The sequence below is a fragment of the Stegodyphus dumicola genome, chromosome 6 (assembly GCF_044657685.1).
Source record: "Stegodyphus dumicola isolate Sdum_Otavi_A_Nest chromosome 6, ASM4465768v1".
Lineage (NCBI taxonomy): Eukaryota > Metazoa > Arthropoda > Arachnida > Araneae > Eresidae > Stegodyphus > Stegodyphus dumicola.
The window spans coordinates 158,427,516-158,449,625 of record NC_140773.1 but is presented as its reverse complement, the minus strand read 5'-3'; the positions used below and the strand labels follow the sequence as shown (position 1 = coordinate 158,449,625).

Sequence of the window (22,110 nt, the reverse complement as noted above, 5' to 3'; positions counted from 1 at the left end):
AACATAGTAAAATATCATCATGGCGGCTGGAGGTCGACTGACGTTTTTTCATATCGCCACGAGATCGCGTTTAAATAAAATAGTTCGGTTACAGTTCATGAGTTCATGGCGTTGAATAAAATAGTTCAATTACACTTAAATAGTTCTGTTACATATATATATTTTCTCTGTTAGCTTTCAGTATTTTATGCTAAGAAAAAGAGATGCATATTCTACTTCATCAAAATTTGCATTCAAAAGAGATACATATTCTACGTACAAATCATAACTCAGTTTTCCTTAAACATGTGCAAATATTTAAATGTGTTTTTCTCCAAGCAATGATTTTATAGATTCATAACTATAAACATGGCATACATATATATATATAGAGAGAGAGAGAGAGACATAACACATTTAAAAAAGGGGGATGCACCAAAAACAATTTATCTAAAAGGGACAAATTTCAGTAAATATGATGCATATTTAAGGAGAAAGAAACAATATTTCAGAGAAAGAATATTTTATTTGGAGTCAATTATATTACAGCAAATAAATTAATAAGGCACTGGCTGACCTCTGGCCATTATACAAGCAGTTATATGGTTGGGCATTACGTTCCAGAGTTGGTATATGACCTTCTGTGGGATTTCTTGCCAAATATCCAAATGTCAATGACATTATGGAATAACTAACTGGAGGGGTAATTCATTAGACCTTAAATGGGTACCTATTGAGGACAAATCAGGTGATCTAGCTGGCCACAGAAATATTAGTAATTATGTAGTACACAATCTACTGCTTTTCATTATTTATTTTTTAGATGGCACCAATAAAAACTATTTTTAAGCAATTAAAAATAAATAAATGAAAATAATTCCATTAATTTATTTAATTACTCATATAATTTTTAATTCCATTACATTTAATTTCTTTCCACTTATCCTTAATTATTATGTGTTAGTTATCCAGAAACCAACTGCACAGAAAATGAAATGGTGAAATGTGGCTTAATAGTATGCTCTTCATGAGTTTTACTTTATTTTCCTTTCATAGTTCAGCAACCTAAAGAAATAAATAACTCGCATTTTAAAATGCTGCCCATATGGTACAGTGGTTAGGGGAGCCTAATGTGGTTGCAGAGGGTCTGGGTTTGAATCCAGGAGAAAGGAAATGGTGGCCACTTATTAGGTGCCTTTGCCTCCACATATGACATATATATATATATATGCCAATAAAATGGCCACCACTTTGGCCTTAGGAGAGACCAATACTAAACAAGAGCTCACTATTGGGAAGGGGATTTAAAATATATATATATATCTACATAAAGTTCAACTCAATAAAACAGACTACATAAAGTTAATCAATTAAAATAACTGCTGCAAGTGGCTGGGTTATCCTCTTGAATTGTAAGCTTCTCAAAGTATCTAGAAATGGAGGGCAATACAGCGATGCATTCAATAACATAACAGCCTGTTGCAAGACATACCCTACATAGTGTCCTGGATGATAACTAAAGAGGTCTAATAGAAAAAAAAAAAAAAAAAGGGTTCCCTTGATTACATCTTTCTGCTGTGAAGCTGCCTTGATGGGTGATGGTCAGTCAATATCCCACCAATGTCCTAGACATTTAAAAATATTTGGCAACCTCAAAATTAACATTCTTGTTGAAATTATTTCTTTTTCCCTCCGATGGAACCAATTTTTCTTTTATTATTTATCGTCTGTTGCCAACTAGGTCACGTGACTGGCGGCAGAGAAAGAATGTAATAATTCTTTTAGTTTAGCTTGAGTGCGATGCTTCAAATGATCTGTTCTTGGCCGCATGGCGGTAATCAACAATTATAATAATTGTTCTTGATAAACTAATCTTGGCCCTATGGTGGGGAAATTTATGTTATATGTAAATTTTGTGCTTTGAACAATATAAATAATGTACATAAGCTCTTCATTAAATATTTCTTCAAATGGAAGTTCTTATTCTCAAGTTGAGTCTTTATGGGAAAATGGTATAGTGACTCTTGATTATACTAGTATATTCTTGATTATAAATTGATGCTCTCCCAACTCGTGAATCGTGATCATAATGCACAAGTTTTATACATTTTTTGGTGCCGAAATTCCCGGACCTTTAGATATTACAAAATCGAAAGTGAATATAGTTCTTGATTCTTGCTATGCTGAAGTAATGAAAAGATACCTGAAAATATTAAGTAAGCAATTTTCTTTTCATTTTTGAAGTATACAACCTTGAAAAATAATGATTGATTTAAATAAAATATTGAATATTTATGTTGATTTATTGAAATATTATTTGAAAGAATAATACTTAATTGATGCTTGAAAAAATAATTTATCTTAATCAAAGGAAATTTGTGGATTATAAATATTGTTTTTAAAGGAAGTGCTTAAAATATTGAAATACTGTACTTTAATGTTTATTGCAATTATTTGTTGAATTTTATAAGGTTATATTCCATTACTTGAAATATGGAAAATACAGACAAATTAAAGTCGAAAAGAGCTGCTATTAGATCTGCAATTACTAAACAAATAAATAAAGCAGAAGATTTGCTGGTAGCAGCGATTGAACGAACTGACACAGATTTCTTGTTAGAGTGTCAGGATATTTTGTCAGAAAAGAAAATTCTTTAAATGAAATTGATAAAGAGATAGATAAATTGATTGAAGATAAAGCTGAATATGAATAAGAATTAAAATCTGTTGAAGAATACTCTCATAAAATTTTGAGCATGAAATCCAAAATTAAGAATAGGTTAAGAAAATGTAAAGCAGATACTGAAGTTAACGTAGTTCAAAATGTACCTGTAACTCTTGTAATCAAAAATAAATTTGTTGTGGCAGTTAGGTTGCCAAAATTAAATATTGAAAAGTTCTTTGGTGATCCCAGCACTTATTTAGAATTTATTAACTGTTTCAAGAATGCTGTGGATAACAATGATTCTTTGTCAAAAATTAGTAAATTTCAATACCTGAAATCTCTTTTGACAGGTACTGCATATAATGTCATATCAGGGTTTGATCTAACTGATGAAAATTATGACGAATGCCTAAAATTGTCAAACGAAAGATATGGTAGGTGGGATACAATCATAAACTGTCATATAAATAAAATTTTGAGCTTAGAGCCAGTAAAATCATCAAATAATATAAGGGGACTTAGAAATCTGTATGATAAATGTGAAATACATATCAGAAATCTCCAGTCAATGGGGGTAACAACAGGTTCATACGGGCATCTACTTTTACCTATACTGTTAAAATTATTACCAGAAAACATGGTTCTGGAATTTCATAAGAAAAATAATACAGAAAATGAGTATAAGGTCAATGACCTGTTGGAGTTTATAAGAGAAGATTTACATGCCCGTGAGGCAACATTATTAGTAAATAATTCTTTTAGTAATAAAATACATGACACTTACACTAATTTTAATTCCAAACAAAAATATAATCAGAACTTTTCTTCTGAGAAAAGTGTTCCTTCGGCTGCTGCCTTGAACACTTCTATAAAAATATTTTGTGTATTTTGTGACTCTTCAGATCATACAATCTTGAGTTGTAAAAGGTATACAGACCAAGAGAAACGTTTTAAATTAAAGAAGGGAGGATGCTGTTACAAGTGTTTCTTAAAATCACACCTGTCTTCTAACTGTAAAAATAAATTAACCCCATGTTCGAAATGTGGTAATAAATTTCACAATGAGCTATTCTGTAATAAATCACAAAAACATGAAAGTCCTGAAAATATTAACACAGATAAATCCACAACCTTAGTATCTTGAATTTCTGAACAGAAAAATAAAACTATTTCTACATTACTCCAAACTTGTATTGTATGTGTCTCTGGTGGTGAAAACAGAATTCATGCAAGGGTTTTGGGTCATAGTGGTTCAGAAAAATGCTTTATAAAAGAAAATTTAGTAAGAAAACTGAATTTAAAGCCTATCAGAAAAGAAAATTTATTAGTATATTCATTTGCCGGACGAAAACCACAAGAATCATCATTTGACATAGTTTCTCTTGAGTTACAAAATGTTTTGCAACCAAGCAATTCCATAAATATTGAAGCCATGGTGGTTGAAAAAATAACTGGCGCTACAGTCAAAATTCTAGACAAAGGTTTGATTCAAAGCTTGAAAATGAGAGGATTTAATCCTGCTGATACAGGCCATGAACAGGAAGTAACTATTTTACTAGGGTCAGACTTTTTATGACAAATTCAATTAGGTATTGTAGGAAAAATTGGAAAACATTTATTCATTGCAGAAACTATTTTCGGACATACTATTCAAGGGCAGATAGAATCAAAAGATAGAAAAATTGTTATACTGTATCAGTTGAGAGTGAAAATAATGAACTGAAGAAATTTTGGGATTTAGAAGTCATGGGTATTGTTGAGAATAACAAAAAGAATTCTACTGATTTAAAAATTATAAATGACTTTCAAAATAATTTGAAATTAAAAAATGGTCATTATGAGGCAAAGTTACTATGGAACAAATCTCACGATTTATTGAGAAACAATCTTGAAGTGGCAAAAAGAAAATTCGCTGGTCAAGAAAATAAATTTAATAATGAAATGTTATTTGAGGAATACAACAATATTCTCAGAGAACAAGCACATTTAGGAGTTGTAGAGGTATGCCCTGAAAACAGCTCGACAATTAATTCTTATTATATGCCTCACCATCCTGTAATTAGAGACGACAAAAAAACAACAAAGGTATGCATCGTTTACGATGCTTCTTCAAAATCAAATGATGCTCTTTCGCTCAATGACTGTCTTCACCCTGGGCCAAATCTAAATCCAAATGTTTTGGACGTTATTTTGAAATTCTGCAAAAGTAGGATTGCCTTTTCGGCAGATATTGAAAAGGCATTCCTTCAAATATCAATCGCAGAAGACAGAGATTATCTGAGATTTTTTTATTTTAAAAAACCTTGATAGAAAAGAGAGTGTAATTTCTTATAAAATGACAAGAGCAACCTTTGGTGTAACTTGTAGTCCTTTCATCCTTGCATGCACAATAAAACATCACATTGATAAGTACAAGACTTCCAATTTTAAGAATTTTGAAATGCTTAACTCAAATCTTTACGTGGATGACCTATTTTTTGGAGCGACAACTGTTGAAGCGCTTAATCTATCAAATGAATCTGTTAAAATTCTTGCTGAAAGAGGTCTAAATCTAAGAAAATTCGAAACCAATTCCCTAGAGCTTAAGCAGAAATGGCTTTAGGAAAAGTTAATCTCTCTCAATAGTGAAACTCCATGTACATCTTTAAAGGTACTAGGTTTAATATGGAACAATGATGAAGATGTCTTAGGACTAGAATTAACACCCCTACTGTCCTCTATAAACACTGACTGTACCAAACGTAATGTATTAAAAATAGCAGCCAAAATTTTTTACCCATCTGGATTTATCGCACCTTTTGTAATTCGAATTAAATGTTTATTGCAACAGCTATGACTTCAAGGGGTACCTTGGGATGAGGTCTTTTCTGGAGAACTTGAAAATGACTGGAAAATATGGCTCTCTGAAATAAAAGAACTTAAAATGTTGAAAATTCCAAGGTATTGTTTTCATGTACCAAATTTGGACAGGGACACTGTTCAGTTACACATTTTTAGTGATGCTAATCCGAATGCGTATGGCTCAGTCACATACTTGACATACAGAACTGATGAAGATAAATTTGATGAAACTGCATTTGTTTTGGCAAAATCACGTGTTGCACCATTAAAGAAGTTAACGCTTCCCCGCCTTGAATTGATGAGAGCACTGGTGGGTGCTAGGGTTGCCAACTACCTGAAAAATATTCTACATATCTCAAATATCATTTTATGGTCAGATTTGGAAATAGTTCTACATTGGATTAAAAATACAGCTAAAAGATGGAAACCTTTCATTGCTAATAGAATTTCAGAAATACATGAAATTTCATATCCTTGTTCATGGAGATATTGCGAAGGAAAACTCAACCCTGCAGATCTATTAACAAAGGGTTGTTCTGCAAAAGAACTGATCAATTCTGCAAAATGCTGGCATGACCCTGTGTTTCTTTTGTTACCTGAAGGTCAATGGCCAAAACCTAAGCTATCAACGCCAAAATTATATGATGTATTAGAAGAATCTCGAAAATCGGAAGCTATCCTAGTGTGTGTGATCAAAACTGAAAAAGTTTCACTCACGAATTTGACGAAATTTAGTTCCTGGAAAAACCTTTATCGTGGGACTGCTTGGGTTTTCAGATTTATATCAAATTTAAAAGTAAAAGGGGAAAATAGAAATTTAATGGATAGAGTTAATGAATCTCCACCTTTCGCAATTTGTGGACTCGATTTTGCAGGTCCTTTGTATGTAAAAGAAAAGGACAGCTAATATTACATTTTGTTGTTTACTTGCGCCAATACATTTACATTTTTACTTGCGTTCCGCAGGTTCGTATCCCGAAGAGGTTTGTGTTCCACTGTGTACTTGGACAATGCTAGAACATTTAAAAGAGCCGAACTTGAATTAAAGCAAATGTGGAAAGTGATTAACCACCCTGAAGTTCAAAAATTTTATGCTTTGCATGGAATAGCATGGAAATACATTGTGGAACGTGCTGCCTGGTGGGGAGGTTTTTATGAACGTTTAGTTCGCAGTGTAAAAACTAGTTTAAGAAAGAATATCTCCTGTGCTTGAGAATACCGGTCAGAAGAAACCATCTGCATTCAAAGTAAATGATATAGTGCTTGTTCATGATGAAAACTTACCTAGAAGATGGTGAAAATTAAGAAGAATAACCAAAACTTTTATTGGTAGAGATGGAATGATCAGATCATGTGAAGTGAAAACTGGTAATTTGGTAATCAAATGTTCGGTGCAGCTATTGTACAATTTAGAAATTGATGATATCAATAATTGCAATAATCAGTGACTTATCAAAAATAGACTGAATGACTGATAAACTGATGATAGACCAAAAAAAAAAATATATATATATATATATATATATATATATTCTTTTCAGAATGTTTTCATTTATTCACTTTATTATTTTCCTTGGTTTAATAATTTGTGTTGATCCTTGGTTTAATAATTTGTGTTGATCTTCAGAAATGTTAATTCAAATGTTTTGTTTTTTCTAGTTTCGGAAAAATTTTGTCTTGTTATTAAGAAATTATTGATATAATGTGGCCTGTATATGTAAGTAATTTTTATTTGTTTCTTATTATTATAGTAATATTGTAATGGTTAGTTAAATTTGTGATGAACCTATTGTTCATCGGGGGGGGGGAGTTTGTTGAAATGATTTCTTTTTCCCTCTGATGGAACCAATTTTTCTTTTATTATTTATCGTCTGTCGCCGACTAGGTCACGTGACTGGCCGCAGAGAAAGAATGTAATAACTCTTTTAGTTTAGCTTGAGTGCGACACTTGAAATGATCTGTTCTTGGCCGCATGGTGGTAATCAACAATTATAATAATTGTTCTTGATAAACTAATCTTGGCCCTATGATGGGGAAATTTATAAATTTTGTGCTTTGAATAATGTAAATAATGTACATAAGCACTTCATTAAATATTTCTGTGTTTCAAATGGAAGTTCTTATTCTCAAGTTGAGTCTTTATGGGAAAATGGTATATTGACTCTTGATTATACTAGTATATTCTTGATTATAAATTGATGCTCTCCCAACTCGTGAATAAAATATAATTGTGATCATAACGTACAAGTTTTACAATTCTAGATTTTATGCTCTCCCCCTAAATTCATCTGTTCTACGCTATGTAATGCTACTGGAAAAGGGCAACTAAAACTAACATTAACCAGTCGTAGCTTGTTTTTAGAATCACACCTACTTTGGTATAAATACCTCTGGTGAGCTAATTATGTCCTTATTCTGCTAGCTTCTACCTTGTTAATATCCTCTCGCTTCTTTAAAATGCCTACATCATTCTTTTTAAGAAAACAATGTACATAGCAATTTATCATATTTCATTATGATTGAATCATAGAAATGTATCGTATTTTATTATGACTGGATAAATATCTACGGATTTGATTTTATTATTTCCACCCTGCTCTCCTGATTTTTCTTTTGAAGGGGGAAATATGTAAGATATACGAAAATATGATAGCTGGTTTAAAGATAATTAGCGACCTCAAAATTAACATTCTACATGATCTGCTCCTAAATTCATCTGTTTTTCCCAAATTTGAGAATTTTCTATGTTATGTAACAACATCAAATTAACCAATCACAGATTAGCTCTACTTATACCCCAGTAAATACTCTTGGCACAAAAAACTAGGTCATTCCTTTACTAGTTTTGCCACTGCTGATACATCCCAATTGCTTCTTAGCTGACTATGTCATTTCCTTTTAAAAAACCAATGCACATAGAAATTTATCATGTTTAATTATGATTAAAGTATCTGCCAAATTAATTGGATATGTGTGAAAATAAAGACCATTTATTTGTTAAAATTCAGTTTGTTGCCTTCATCTGTATACCTTAACTACCAGCCATGTGTCAAAAGATGTTAAGAATTCCAGGCTTCGTGCATTCAAAATCATTAAAAAAAAAAAAAAATTAAAAAAAAATATTTAGACCAAATTGGTCTTACGGTATTGTACTAACTACCTTGCTTGTTAATTTTATATATATATAGACATATTTTATAAAATTAACACATACTGTCTTCCATTAAATTAGTTAATATGAACCAAACATAACATGTAAACCATGTGTTTAATTAAAAATATAAGATAAGTAATAGTTTCTCATTTGGATGATTCTTTGTAACCACGAGCGTGTTCTTTAACCAAAAAATTCATTAATGTTGTTAGTTTGATTCCCCCCTCCATATATTTCAAGCTAACAGCTGAACTGTTTCTGTAATTTGTGCTTTTAAATTTTCATGAAACAATCAGGGTTTTTATTCAAACTTTCAATAAAGGTCATGCAATGCATTTTGTAACTGCAGCAGTACTGTATGGGTTATGCTGTATTTACACATAGAAAAGCAATACAGTCAAAAGCCTTTAATCCGGACCTCAAAGCTACAATCTTTCTGCACATGCGTTTTACACATGCGCGTTTAATGTATAATGGATGGCATAAACTAAGGTAAAATTATCTATTTCAGTTAATGTTGCAGATTGCGTTGTTTCTTAATCTTCAAATTGCATCCGGCTTATTATTTTTTTTCAGACTGTTAGAGCAATTTTATAAAAGTAAGCTTGAACTTTCGATTATGTCAAAAAGAATTTCCAATTCTGGAGCTGCCAAAGGATCTGCAAAGCGAAAGCATGTTTTGATTTTCATCAAACAAAAAGTGGAATTGCTGCAAAAAATGGATAAAGGCATATCCTTTGTTTCTCTAACCATTCCGAAATCTGTTTATCAATTTCACGCTGTTTTTTTTTTGGGGTGGGGGTGGGGGTACGACGCGGCGCGCAATTAAACATGAATGGAAGTTCATCTGTCAGCACTATCCTTATCTTCTAGGCAGATGTTTTTATTTTATTCGGCTTATAATTCCTTACTAAATCCTTACTACTTATAATTACTAGTATTTTATCTTGATGTACTCCGTCTTTGATATGATTTAAATCAAATTCCTCGTGATTATAAATATCACGAATACACATCAAATAGTTTTCTGGATGCAATTTTCTAATATCGACTATGCGTAATGTATGCTTTACGCATGCACGCGTTGAAAGAAATGTTTATTAAAGTAAACATATAAATATAAAGCTTTTTTTTTGTAAATTTTGATATTCTTTAGATCATAATTGCTCTTTATTTCATAAATTACGGTTTCATATTTTTAATTTTATAATTTCTGCATGTCATCTCACCAGATTCAAACTGATGATCTATAATCTGGAATCGCCAAAGTCCCGACGAGTCCGGGTTAAAAACTTTTGACTGTATATTGTTATGAATTTTGTATATATGTAAATGATTTTAGTGTAATTATATGTAAAATTGAAGCACCTTTTGTATAATACAACATGAAAATCTGAAGAGGCGAACTTTACTAGAAAAATAAGAACACAGGGGCAAGTCTATTTAACACTGTGTAAATGGCTACTTTACTAGATTAGAGAGATATCATGTATATGGCAATGGCTTTGGTGACTAATTTTTATCGCCAAATTTAGCAAGAAATCAGCAAAGGTCACCTCCCAAACTTGCCGACATTCTGGTCCTGTCCATGTCTAACGGTATATATTATGATTGAATAAATGTAATTAATCTATATAGTATGTATTTGTAACGTTATCTGGACCTCATATGCTTTCCATTAATTTCGAGAAGTGGAAAGTACTAGAGATTTCTCCACTGCCAGGGAAAATCTATATATGACCGGAGAAAGTTTTAGTTTCTGAGTTATTTACTTCAGTGTGAGCTCAGAGCACTGAGATATCTTTATGTTAGCTTTGCTTTTTAGATATGCTTTGTATTGTGTTTAATGTTCTTAGTACTTTGAGGTGTAACTACTGATTGTACTCTGTCATACTGTGAAGAGCTGTAGGATTATTTTTGTGCAAAGTTCCAGAACTATAAAGTGTTTCTTTGGTAAAATAATAAATTATATCAAGCTATCATTAGTTCTGTGTGTATTCTATCTATTATGAACTTGTACGTATGCAACAATATATATATATATGTATATACTGTCTTAAATCAGAGGATTTTTAATTTTAGTTTCTGTCTGTCATAAAAGCAAGTCAACAATAAATCAAGAGCTAAATGAATATAGGAAAAAGCTGATTAACAAGATTCTCTAGTTTCAAGATCAAACAGTAAAGAAAGAAAAAGAAAAATTATCATGAAAATTAAAAATGTGATAATGAATATCAATAATGCAAAAAGGTGATATAAAACTCAGCAGAAATCTATACTCATGTCCAAACTTAACTTTACATATCCAAAAATAATGACATTCCATAAAATATTCAATTGATGTGACCCATTTTTGAAGGGAATGAGTGAAAGATGAGCCTAATTAGCATTATGAGTACTTATGTATTAACGCCATCACAGCACAAGTTGCGCTGATGTGCCAATAAAGAGCAATTCTGTTGTTCGCAATCTTTTGGATTCCTTTTTGTCTTGTTCTTTGCTGACTTTTGATGTCATTTTTTAGTGCTACGAAAATGTGTCTTTGGGATTTGCCATAGATGCAGTTTTATTTTTCAAAAACGAAATATTTTACAAAAAAAAAAAAAAAAAAAAAAAAACGAAACACACCTATTTGCATGATTTGAAACTTTATTTTGGTAAACGTACGTTTTGAAAATGTAATTTAAGACCGTGTGATCAGCAAGTGGAACTTAGGAAAGACAATTGTTTTGAAAGAAGCAGAATTCCATTTTGTTCAGCTCTGAGATTCATATACTGCTGGTGCAAGGAGTTGACGTCTATTAAATTTTGTGAAAAGCAACTTGATTTATCGAATAAAACTGTTATAAATTGGAACAATTACATGTGTGAATTATGTATCTTGGATATGGAGAATAAACCAAACAAGAAGGTAGGTGGACCAGATTGCATTGTGGAAATTGATGAAAGTTTGTTTACTAAGCGTAAAAATAATTGTGGTCGATTATTACCCAAACAGTGGGTGGTGGTATATGTAGAGAAACAAAACATTTATTTGTTGTCACTGTTCCTAATAGAACTGGCTCTACCGTTCTCAATAAAATTATTGCAAATGGTAGAACAATTTATTCTGACAGTTGGAAAGGTTACGAAACAAATAGAATAGAAAAAGAAGGAATCCTACATGCTAGAGTTAATCATAAAAACAATTTTATTGATACTGATACAGGAGTTCATACACAAACAGTTGACAGAATGTTGGGCAGTGCTAAATGGAGGAACAAGAGACATAGGGGGATGGTGAGACATCATTTAGAATCTTATTTAGCAGAGTTCATATGGCGACAGCATCAGGTCAAAGAAAACAAAGACTGTTTTGAATCTATGTTAAACTCTATACCGGCCCATTTTCCACCGAAATCTGATTGACTACTTTGATTTTAAATAAAATGTTTTAATTTATGATTTGTCGCAAAAATTTTAGCTGTACATTTGCAACTGTGGTGACGTTAATATGCAAGTACCACATTATACAATCAAAAGTGATAAAAAACTTTCTAGTATGCAAATCAAGGTGTTAATGTTATCCAAGAGTGAATTTCAACAATACAGCATTTGACTTCAGAGTGTACAGATTCAAAATGGCTTGTTATGTCCCCTAAATATCATTTGAAAGAGCCTGTGAAGTGGTGAATCATTTGCCATTTAGAATTGGGCTGACAATGATGGAAGCAGTAAGTTGTGTGAATATTTCAAGTCTCAATGCTATGGAAATAATTTCAGAGCTCTGGAATTATTGTAAGAAGGTCTGGAAAAATTGTGAATGAATAATATCTACTTCTTGAGATCAAAACCTGGCAATAACTGTCTACCATAACAGAAAGACTGGTGTTCAGCAGTTAAGTTCCGAGATTGGAACTGTTGTATCACAGCAAACGGTATACGGAAGGCTTAGTAAAAAAAGGCCTTTATGGCAAAAAGCGAGCATACGAGGGCCATCCAGGAAGTAGATTACGTTTCCGTCTGTGTCCGCTAGGGGCGGGGCTAGCGCGGCCATCTTGGGGTCAGAGCGTTGCGCAGCTCAGTCTGCATCTAGCCGTGCTAGTGAGAGGTTCGTGCTGTGCTCCGTTCAGATACTGTGACGGTTTGAAATGTCTGCGTTAATTGAAAATCCCGCGAGCTGCGAGGTGCGCTCAGTAATAAGGTTTCTGACTGCAAAAAACTGTAAACCGATAGAAATCTATTGGCAGCTTCGTGAAGTGTATGGGACAACATTATCACTGAAGGTGGAGTGCGTCAGTGGGTCATAAGATTTCAAAATGGCCGAACCAATGTTCACGACGAAGATCGAAGTGGGAGACCCAGCATAGTGACCGCCGAACTTCTCGAAAAAGTCGATGCTAAAGTCCGTGAAAATCGAAATTTCACAATAACGGAACTTTCTTTGAGTTTTCCACAAATTTCGCGAAGTTTGTTGCACGAAATCATCAGCGAAAAGCTTGGTTACCACAAGTTTTGTGCAAGATGGATTCCAAAAATCTTGACAGAGGACCACAAAAATCAGCGAATGGCTGCAGCGTTGAACTTTTTGGACGCTTACCATAAGGATGGTGACTCTTTACTCGATCGCATCGTTACTGGTGACGAAACATGGGTGAAACATGTGAACTGTGAAACAAAATTGCAATCAATGCAGTGGGGGCACACAAGTTCTCCCCAAAAACCCAAGAAATGCATGCAAACAATGTCGGCAAGGAAGATGATGGCGACTGTTTTTTGGGACAGAAAAGGTGTAATTTTGGTGGACTTCCTGGAAAGAGGCACTACAATAAACTCTCAAAGGTATTGCCAAACTCTCCAAAAACTCAGAAGAGCAATTCAAAACAAGCGCAGAGGAATGTTGAGCTCTAAGATCTTGTTGATTCACGACAACGCCCGGCCACACACGGCAAACGTCACTCGTAAAGTTCTTGAATCTTTTAAGTGGGAGTTGTTTCCTCATCCGCCGTACAGTCCCGACCTGGCACCGAGCGACTTCCACCTATTCCCAGCAATGAAGAAGTGGCTGGCTATGCAGCGTTTTGATGACGACGCACAGCTGCAAGAAGAGGTAACGAAGTGGTTGAAGGCGCAGGCGGCCGAATTTTTCGACGAAGGAATTTCCAAGCTCGTACATCGCTATGATAAATGCCATAATTTGTATGGTGACTATGTAGAAAAGTAGTATTTGAGTGTGGCTTTCATCTGTATATAATAAAATTTGTTTCCTATACTTTGTTTATTTTTTTATTCCAAAACGTAATCTACTTTCTGGATAGCCCTCGTATTTGCTTCACTGTCTTCAGAGATTGCTTTAATTGGTGCAAAGAACATCGGAACTGGAGTGAAGACCAGTGGTCCCACATTCTCTTTACTGATAAGTTGAGGTTTAGTTTCATATTTCATTTTAAATGTCTTTACATCTGAAGGAAGTCATAAATGTGAAATCTTCCCTCGAGCATTAAGGAACATGATGTTTTGGTAATGCAGATGTGAAGGGAGAAATAATGATCGATAAAACATACATCCCTATACATTTCAGCAGTGGATCTGAGACCAGCTAGACATATTGGCACAAGGTCTTAGAGGCTTATATAAGACTTTTCACAGTTGCATATGGAATTGATTTTTTATTTATGGATGATAATGTTTATCCACATCAAGCAAATCTTGTTAATGAATTCCTTGAAACTGAAGACACTAAATGAATACCATGGCCAGCAAAATCTCCTGATCTTCAACTAAATAGAGAACTTATGAGACTATGGAAAAGCAGCTGCACAGAGACATAATCCTCCTAGAGATAGATGTAAATGGCCTGAAGACTATAATACTGAGGAAGTGAAACTTAATTCTCCAAACAAGGGTTAAAAACGTAATTGCTAGTATGAAAACACATTCTGACACGTGCATACTAGTCAGGGATATCAAATTCCATAATAAATTCAAAAGCCTTTAATTTTTTTTCCGAGTTTTTTTTTTTTTTCATTTGCCTGGTAACATATTATTACCATTTTTATTGTTTCATGCCACTGTTTTATTTCATGTGCAGTGCTCTTAAAAATCTTCTCTTTGTATTTATTTATCATTCAACACATAAAATTACAGTTTCCAGTTTTGGATGAATCTGTAATTTCATGCATGTAAAGATAATTTTGGATATGAGTGTACATTACAGTGAAAATGAAATTAATACTTTGTAAATGCAGATACACAGGGTTCTGGATATTAAATCTTAAATTATAGTAATAATGATTGTTTATTATATCATTCAATGTAAAAATCGAAATTTGTTTATTCAGTCAGATGAAGGATAATCTATGAAGTTGATGTACTGACATAAAGTGACTTTAAAGAAGTAGCTAATAGTACACACCTTAATTTTTTTTAACGGGATTTGAGATTTGATGCAAATAAATTATTTGTAATGTAGCCTTCACCGAGTAATATTTTCATATGCAGGTCATTGAAGTCTATGTTACTCCAACAATAAGTGGAGTTTAATCTATGAAAATTTAAAAAAGAGAGTCGGGCAAATTTTGAATAACTTTCAGTACAACCCTCTAAACACATATACGAAAATTAATAAACCTGAAATGAAAATGACTACCTCGTTATCAAACAGAAATACTAAATACAAAAAGCTAAGGTACAAAGATGAACAAATTATTACACAAAAAAAGAACTTTCATGACAATACCCATTTAACAACATTATTTTGTTTTATAAATGCTTATTATTAGCAAATATGCAAATACAAGAAAACTGAAAAGAATTATTCCATACATATATGTTTCTGTAAACTATTATGAGATATTCTGAGACTAGAACAATCTACATATCAGGGAAAGAAGTCTTATAGAGTTATTTTATCCAAGAATCTGAATATACATAAACAATTAAAATAGTCATTTTGCTATAAAAATTTTCGGCTGATCTTTGGAATATGGTAACTGGTAGTTTGGCAACATTTTGGAGGCGATAAAGGACCTAGGACTTTGGTAATAATGTGAGAAGTACTCAGTTCCGATTACGCATTATTTTGTGTGAGGGAAATGAGAGATCATGAGATATGTCATGTGACATTAATGGACGAATTACAGTTCTTTAATCGGAAAAGGGGGATTCTGGAAAAAATCTGGAAATTTTGTATTTAGCTTTATTCTGTGTTGTGTCAAACAGCGTCAGTTAATTTTTGGATCCCATGGCCCTAACTAAAGTGAATTCGAAATGGGTATTTAGTGGGATTGAAGGGGGTGTTTTTTTAAGGTTGTGCGAGATAGAAGTAAAGATGTTTTATTAAGTTATTTATTTTACCTGGTACCTTGCTGTGAACTATAAGTATGATTTTAAAGATCCTGAAACAGGTGCACATACGCTTGCTTTTTATTTAGCAGAGGAAATAAGAAAAGTTTATCGGACACGTAATCAAGATTCTGAAGAAGATTAGGTAAGTTAGTATTTTTAATTATTTAAGGATATTATTTTTATGCATTGTTCTAAATGTGAGGAGTAAATAAAGTAATATGGTATTATTGGAAAATTGTTATTAGCAATGATTTAGTTTAAAGTAATTAGGATTGTAAGCTAATTTTTATTAATTTAATGTATGTGCTTATTTATATTTTAAGCAGTGTTTTTGAATTTAATTATATTTTAATTAAATGATAGTTATTTTGTGAATTATATGTTTGTAGGAATTTGGTATATGTTTCAGTGGAAGTAAACGTGCATGGAAATAATTTAAATATTTGACACTAAGTATTTGTAATCATTTGTAATGTTTGAGGTATGAATTCGTTGGTGACGTTTATAATATAATAGATAATTTAGAGGTAAAAGTTTTTGGATATTTTATTTATTTTATACGTGGAAATGTTCATCTTTGGAAAGGGTATATACTTTTTCGCGATCAGGTAATTTCATATATGTTCTTTTTACCGGGTTTAAAGATTCACAAAATTTTCATGCATTTTCGTGAAATTTTTCTAATTTATGACAAAAAAGCAGTGCACATGGATATGGTGAAGAGTGTGCACAATGCCATTTTTGTGCAATTCTGGGATTTTTTTTAAGTAAAAATAAGTCGACGTGTACATGGTTTAGTGATATTTTAATTAAATGATAGTTATTTTGTGAATTTTATGTTTGTAGGAATTTGGTATACGTTTCAGCTGAAGTAAACATGCATGGAAATAATTTAAATATTTGACACTAAGTATTTGTAACCATTTGTAATGTTTGCGGTATGAATTCGTTGGTAACGTTTATAATACAATAGATAATTTAGAGGTAAAAGTGTTTGGATATTTTATTTATTTTATACGTGGAAATGTTCATCCTTGGAAAGGGTATAAGGTATTTCTCCCACTTTCCTAGCGGTCCTTCGTGGTGTAGTGGTTCTGCACATTGAGCCGATATTTCAGAGGTCCGTGGTTCGATTCCCGGCGAAGGCGTTTGCTAATTTTTCATCTTGCTGGCCTAAACAAAAATCCTAATGACTCTACAAGTGGCGCCCGAACTAAACGGGTTGTGGATGATGATTCTCCGCACCCAGGATTTGATGACTAGGTCCCCTAAAACCCTAGTCGCCCTTTAAAAAGGGGAGTATATAAGGTATTTCTCCCACTTTCCTAGCGTCCTTCGTGGTGTAGTGGTTCTGCACACTGAGCCGGTATTTCAGAGGTCCGTGGTTCGATTCCCGGCGAAGGCGTTTGCTAATTTTTTATCTTGCTGGCCTCAAAAAAAATCCTAATGACTCTACAAGGGTATATACTTTTTCGCGTTCAGGTAATTTCATATACGTGCTTTTTACCGAGTTTAAAGATTCACAGAATTTTTTTGCATTTTCGTGCAAATTTTTTTAATTTATGAGAAAATAGCAGTGTAGATGGATAAAGTTAAGAGTGTGTGCAATGCCATTTTTGTGCAATTCTGGGATGTTTTTTTAAGTAAAAATAAGTCGACGTGTAAAAGGTTTATGTGTATGTGCTATTCTGAAAATAGCGCAAGGAGTTTGCGATTGTGCACTTTTTCCCAATTTTGCAGTTAATATTTGTCATGATTAAGCAGTTTTGTTACATAAAATTTCTAGCATAAGTGTAATTCGGCTAGTAGATTGTTGGAAAAAGTGTTCAGTAAATAAAAAGAAAAGAAACATGTCTTTACTTCATGAAGACAAAATGGCGGAGAAAAAAAAAAATAGAGGGTTGCTGTAGCAGAGTTGGTCGCCAAATTTTCGCCAAAAAATCGCCAAGTTACCATAATCTAAAGATCAATCAAATTTTCTTCATAAATGTTAAACAGAAGTACTTTAAAAATAATTTTACTGGTGAATAATATTGAGCTAGTGATTAAAGAACCCACTAAACTACTTCATTAATCTGAACCATTTTGAGCAAGAAAATCAGAAGTAAAATAACTGAATAATATACAGAAAATACAGCAGTCAGTCAATCAATAAAAGAGCAAATTATAGATAATTCCTAAAATTTTTAGATAGTGCTTAGTTTTCAAAGCCCCCCCAATTTATTATAGTCATTTTAAACAAGAACAGTAAATTAACAAAAATTTACTATTCTTATCTATACTACTGCTTATTTATCTAAAAGAATAGTAAATTTTGATTAATTTACTATTCTTTTAGATAAAATAAAAAAGAACTGAGATTTTAAAAAGCATAAAAAACATGAACTACCTTCTAATAAAACTACACCTCTCCGGATATCAGTGGGATATTTACTACGAATTAAGCACCATGCATAATCAAACTGCTCCCTAGGAGTAACGGTGCCACTCCGCAAATGTTCCTGGTACACAGACTCAAATTTCTATAAAAATAAATGAGAGCTTATAAAAATTTTAAATCTTTTAGATATCCACATTATTCAACATTTAAATATCTAAATTATTAATTTAAAAATACATACACCATACATTTCTGAATATAAGCCAATTCATGTATAAGACTAGAGTACATTTTTGCTTCAAAAACTTACCCAAAATTCAAAGCCTGTATATAAATCTGAAAGGGGAAAAATTCTGTAACATTCAAAGGTATCCCCATGACGGTAAAATTATTGCCAAACAGGTAAAACAGGTGGAGTATTTTCCAATCAAACCACTGTAAAACCCTAGAAGCTAGCAATGATACTATTGCTGTTGGTTGTCCTTAACGAACTTTGGTAATCCTATCCATAGTTGTGCACATTTTCTTTATTGTCTCTTATTGTCATTTCTTTATTGTCTTCTTTATTGTCATTTGTTGTCTCTTATACAATCTGTGGTATTTGTGCTAGTCTTATTTTCTGTCATTTTATTTTTTACATGAAAGATGAGCAGGAAGAGCAATTCTTATATGGTAAATTTCACACTACAGGTGACAGCATTTTCTGAAACAGTACGAACTGCTCAACATTTCTCCATAGAAAATGCTGGGTTCAAGTTTTGCCAATAACACAACAAACCAGCATTATAAACAATATAAAAAATTTCTTTTATTTTAAATAAATATTTTTCATAAACTTAAGAAATAAAAAAGTGTGATGTTTAGTGATTTATCGCTTGTGTACGATTAAAGGATTTTTCTTTTTCTTTTTTTTTTTTTTTCTTTCGTGAGATATTAGCGGCTCTGTAACTCTGTAATTTAGTTTAGAAAAATGTTCCAAAAATTCTAGGTTTATACATCTAATCATACAAAAAAAACATGAAGAAACATAATATTTTCTGTTATAAAAGAGATGTATCGAATTTCCTATGCAAACCAGGACCACACTATAGCTGAACTCTGGTATCAATTTCATGTAAACGGGCTGACTGCACTGGCATTTTTGAGCTTTCCCCCCACACTTAATGTGGATACATGCCAGCTTCCTTTAGAAAGTCTTCCATAAAGACATTCTTTCCCTGAGGCAGACAGCCTCTGCACACTTTGCCGTAATCAAATACATTGAAATAAACTAACCTATGAAAGTCAGACAGTACAACTTATGAATATTTAACATTTCAACTGAAGTGCTTTATTCTTTACAGATCAGAATTAATCATCAAATGAATTACTGAAGCAGCAGCAGCAAAATGACAGTATTTTATAAAATGATAAGAATGGATGAAAAATTACTAGACAAGTTTATTCAAAGGATCATCTCCACTGCCCAACACATGCACACATACTTCCCAAACTAGGACACTAAAAACTCAGGAGATTTTCTCAACAGTAAAAACACCTTTTAAATGATAAAAATGTATTTTTAATAATGATTAACTTTACACACTTACTAATAAATATTTGAAAGTTTAGTTATTAATTCGCACGTTTCTTTTAACAAAAAATATATACAGTACAAAGTCTTTAATCTGGACTCGTCGGGACTTCGGCGATTCCAGATTATAGATCATCAATTTAAATCTGGTAAGATGGCATGCAGAAATTATAAAATTAAAAATATGAAACCGTAATTTATGAAATAAAGAGCAATTATGATCTAAAGGATATCAAAATTTACAAAAAAAAAAGCTTAATATTTAATTGTTTACTTTATTAAACATTTCTTTCAATGTAAGTTGCTTCGTTTTATGTGCTAACACTTTCTCTTTAATTCTATAAACAGTCATAATTTCTTGTTCAGTTACAAAGTTCTGCTGTTCAAGTCCTGTAATTGCTGTGCCGAGAATACCGACTAACTTGTCAAACGAAATTTTTTCATTTTCACTAACCTCTCTGTTACTTTCTTCAAGCCTTTATCCATTTTTTGCAGCAATTCCACTTTTTGTTTGATGGACGTCGAAACATGCTTTCGCTTTGTAGATCCTTTGGCAGCTCCAGAATCGGAAACTCTTTTTGACATAATCGAAAGTTAAAGCTTACTTTTTATAAAATTGCCCTAACAGTCTGCAAAATATAATAAGCCGAATCCAATTAGAAGATTACGGAACAATGCAATCTGCAACATTAACTGAAATAGATAATTAGATAATTTTAGCCAAGCTTATACCATCCATTCTACATTAAACACGCATGCATAAACATATTATGCGTATGTGTAAACGCATATGTGCCTGCGTAAAGGTATTATACACATGCGTTAATGCATATGTGCATGTGTAAATGCTACACATGCACAGAAAGTTTGTAGCTTTGAGGTTCCGATTATAGATCATTCCGGATTAAAGATGTTGTACTGTATATGTAATAAGATAGATGATTTGATGGAAAAGTTGCAACGGATTGGTTATAATTTTATTATTATAGTTATAATTTTATTCCTTTATAATGTACACTGCTAAAAAAAAAAATGGGACAGTGCTATATCTCCCGTTCTACTAGGGCGATTCACGAAATTCAAATTGCGTTCTTCATGTCTCGAAAGCGCGACTTAGGATATATATTAGATTTATATTATAACACTATTCTAACATAGGTATTTTGACACAAAATCGGACTTTTTCTGAAATAACATACCAATTTTTTTACATATTTCGATTCGTCGACTCAAATTATGCCAGAATACCAAGTTTTGTGAAAATCGTAAGAGTAGTTTTTAAAATATATGCTCTCAAAATTTTAGCTCCTCGATGTTAATTGAATTTGGCAAATATTTATTTATATCTCTTTTTTTATTAAACTTTTTTGATTTTTTCTCTCACATTTCGAAATTTAGGTTCATTCCAAATATAATTTACCCATTTTTTGTGTTTTATTTTTTAAATTTCTATTTTTAAATAATTTTTATAAATTTTTCGAAAAAATTTTTGAATTATAACCTATAAAATTTTTACTATCATCTTATCATCTGCAAAAAATTAGACTTTTTTATTCAAAATTTTCTAAGATATACACAAATTTACATATTTTCGCATTTTGAAATTTGGCACTTTTTTTTGAGCGATAATAACGCCAAATGTGGTCTATGGATTTTGTTACACTGTATTGCCACAGCTATTTTTAACCTTAAATTTCACGTAAAATTTTACGGAGAATTAATTATATGTCATTTCTTCCCTCAATGATGCATAATAAATATTTATTAATACTATATAAAAAGCTATTTTTTTAAATAAATTTTTTAATATTTTTTTTTAATTTCTCTCTAGCTTTTTTTTTAAATAAGAGTAAATTTTTACCTTCGGCGTTTTATCGTCTGCTACTTTACTTTGTTTAAATCGAATTGTCTAAAACTGAGAATTTTTGTTTGATGTTTATTTGAATTTTATGACATTAACTGCACAATTTATTTCTAAACAAACTGATGTTTTTGAAGTGGCTGAAAGAGCGGCTGGTACTATCATCCATATTTTTAAAGCGCAGTATATTTTTATAGAAACATAAGATTTAGAATAATCATTTTTATAAAAGTCAAATTATGATATAAACATACAGCCCTCTAGAGACTGAATTAATGGAAGTTCAATGGTTATGCAGAAATGATCTGCAGCTACTTAATCGCTGGATAAA

The 22,110-nt window shown here is 32.0% G+C and overlaps 1 protein-coding gene across 2 annotated transcripts in view; it reads right to left on the bottom strand.

Annotated features, from left to right (window-relative positions):
- LOC118179728 (mitochondrial fission 1 protein-like) overlaps positions 1-22,110 on the bottom strand; it is a 54,356-nt gene that overhangs the window by 16,806 nt on the left and 15,440 nt on the right. For both annotated transcript variants that reach the window (XM_085819112.1, XM_085819111.1), the window contains exon 2: positions 18,355-18,487. In XM_085819112.1, coding sequence (XP_085675238.1) covers positions 18,355-18,487 — 133 coding nt within the window. The remainder of the gene's footprint in view (positions 1-18,354; positions 18,488-22,110) is intronic.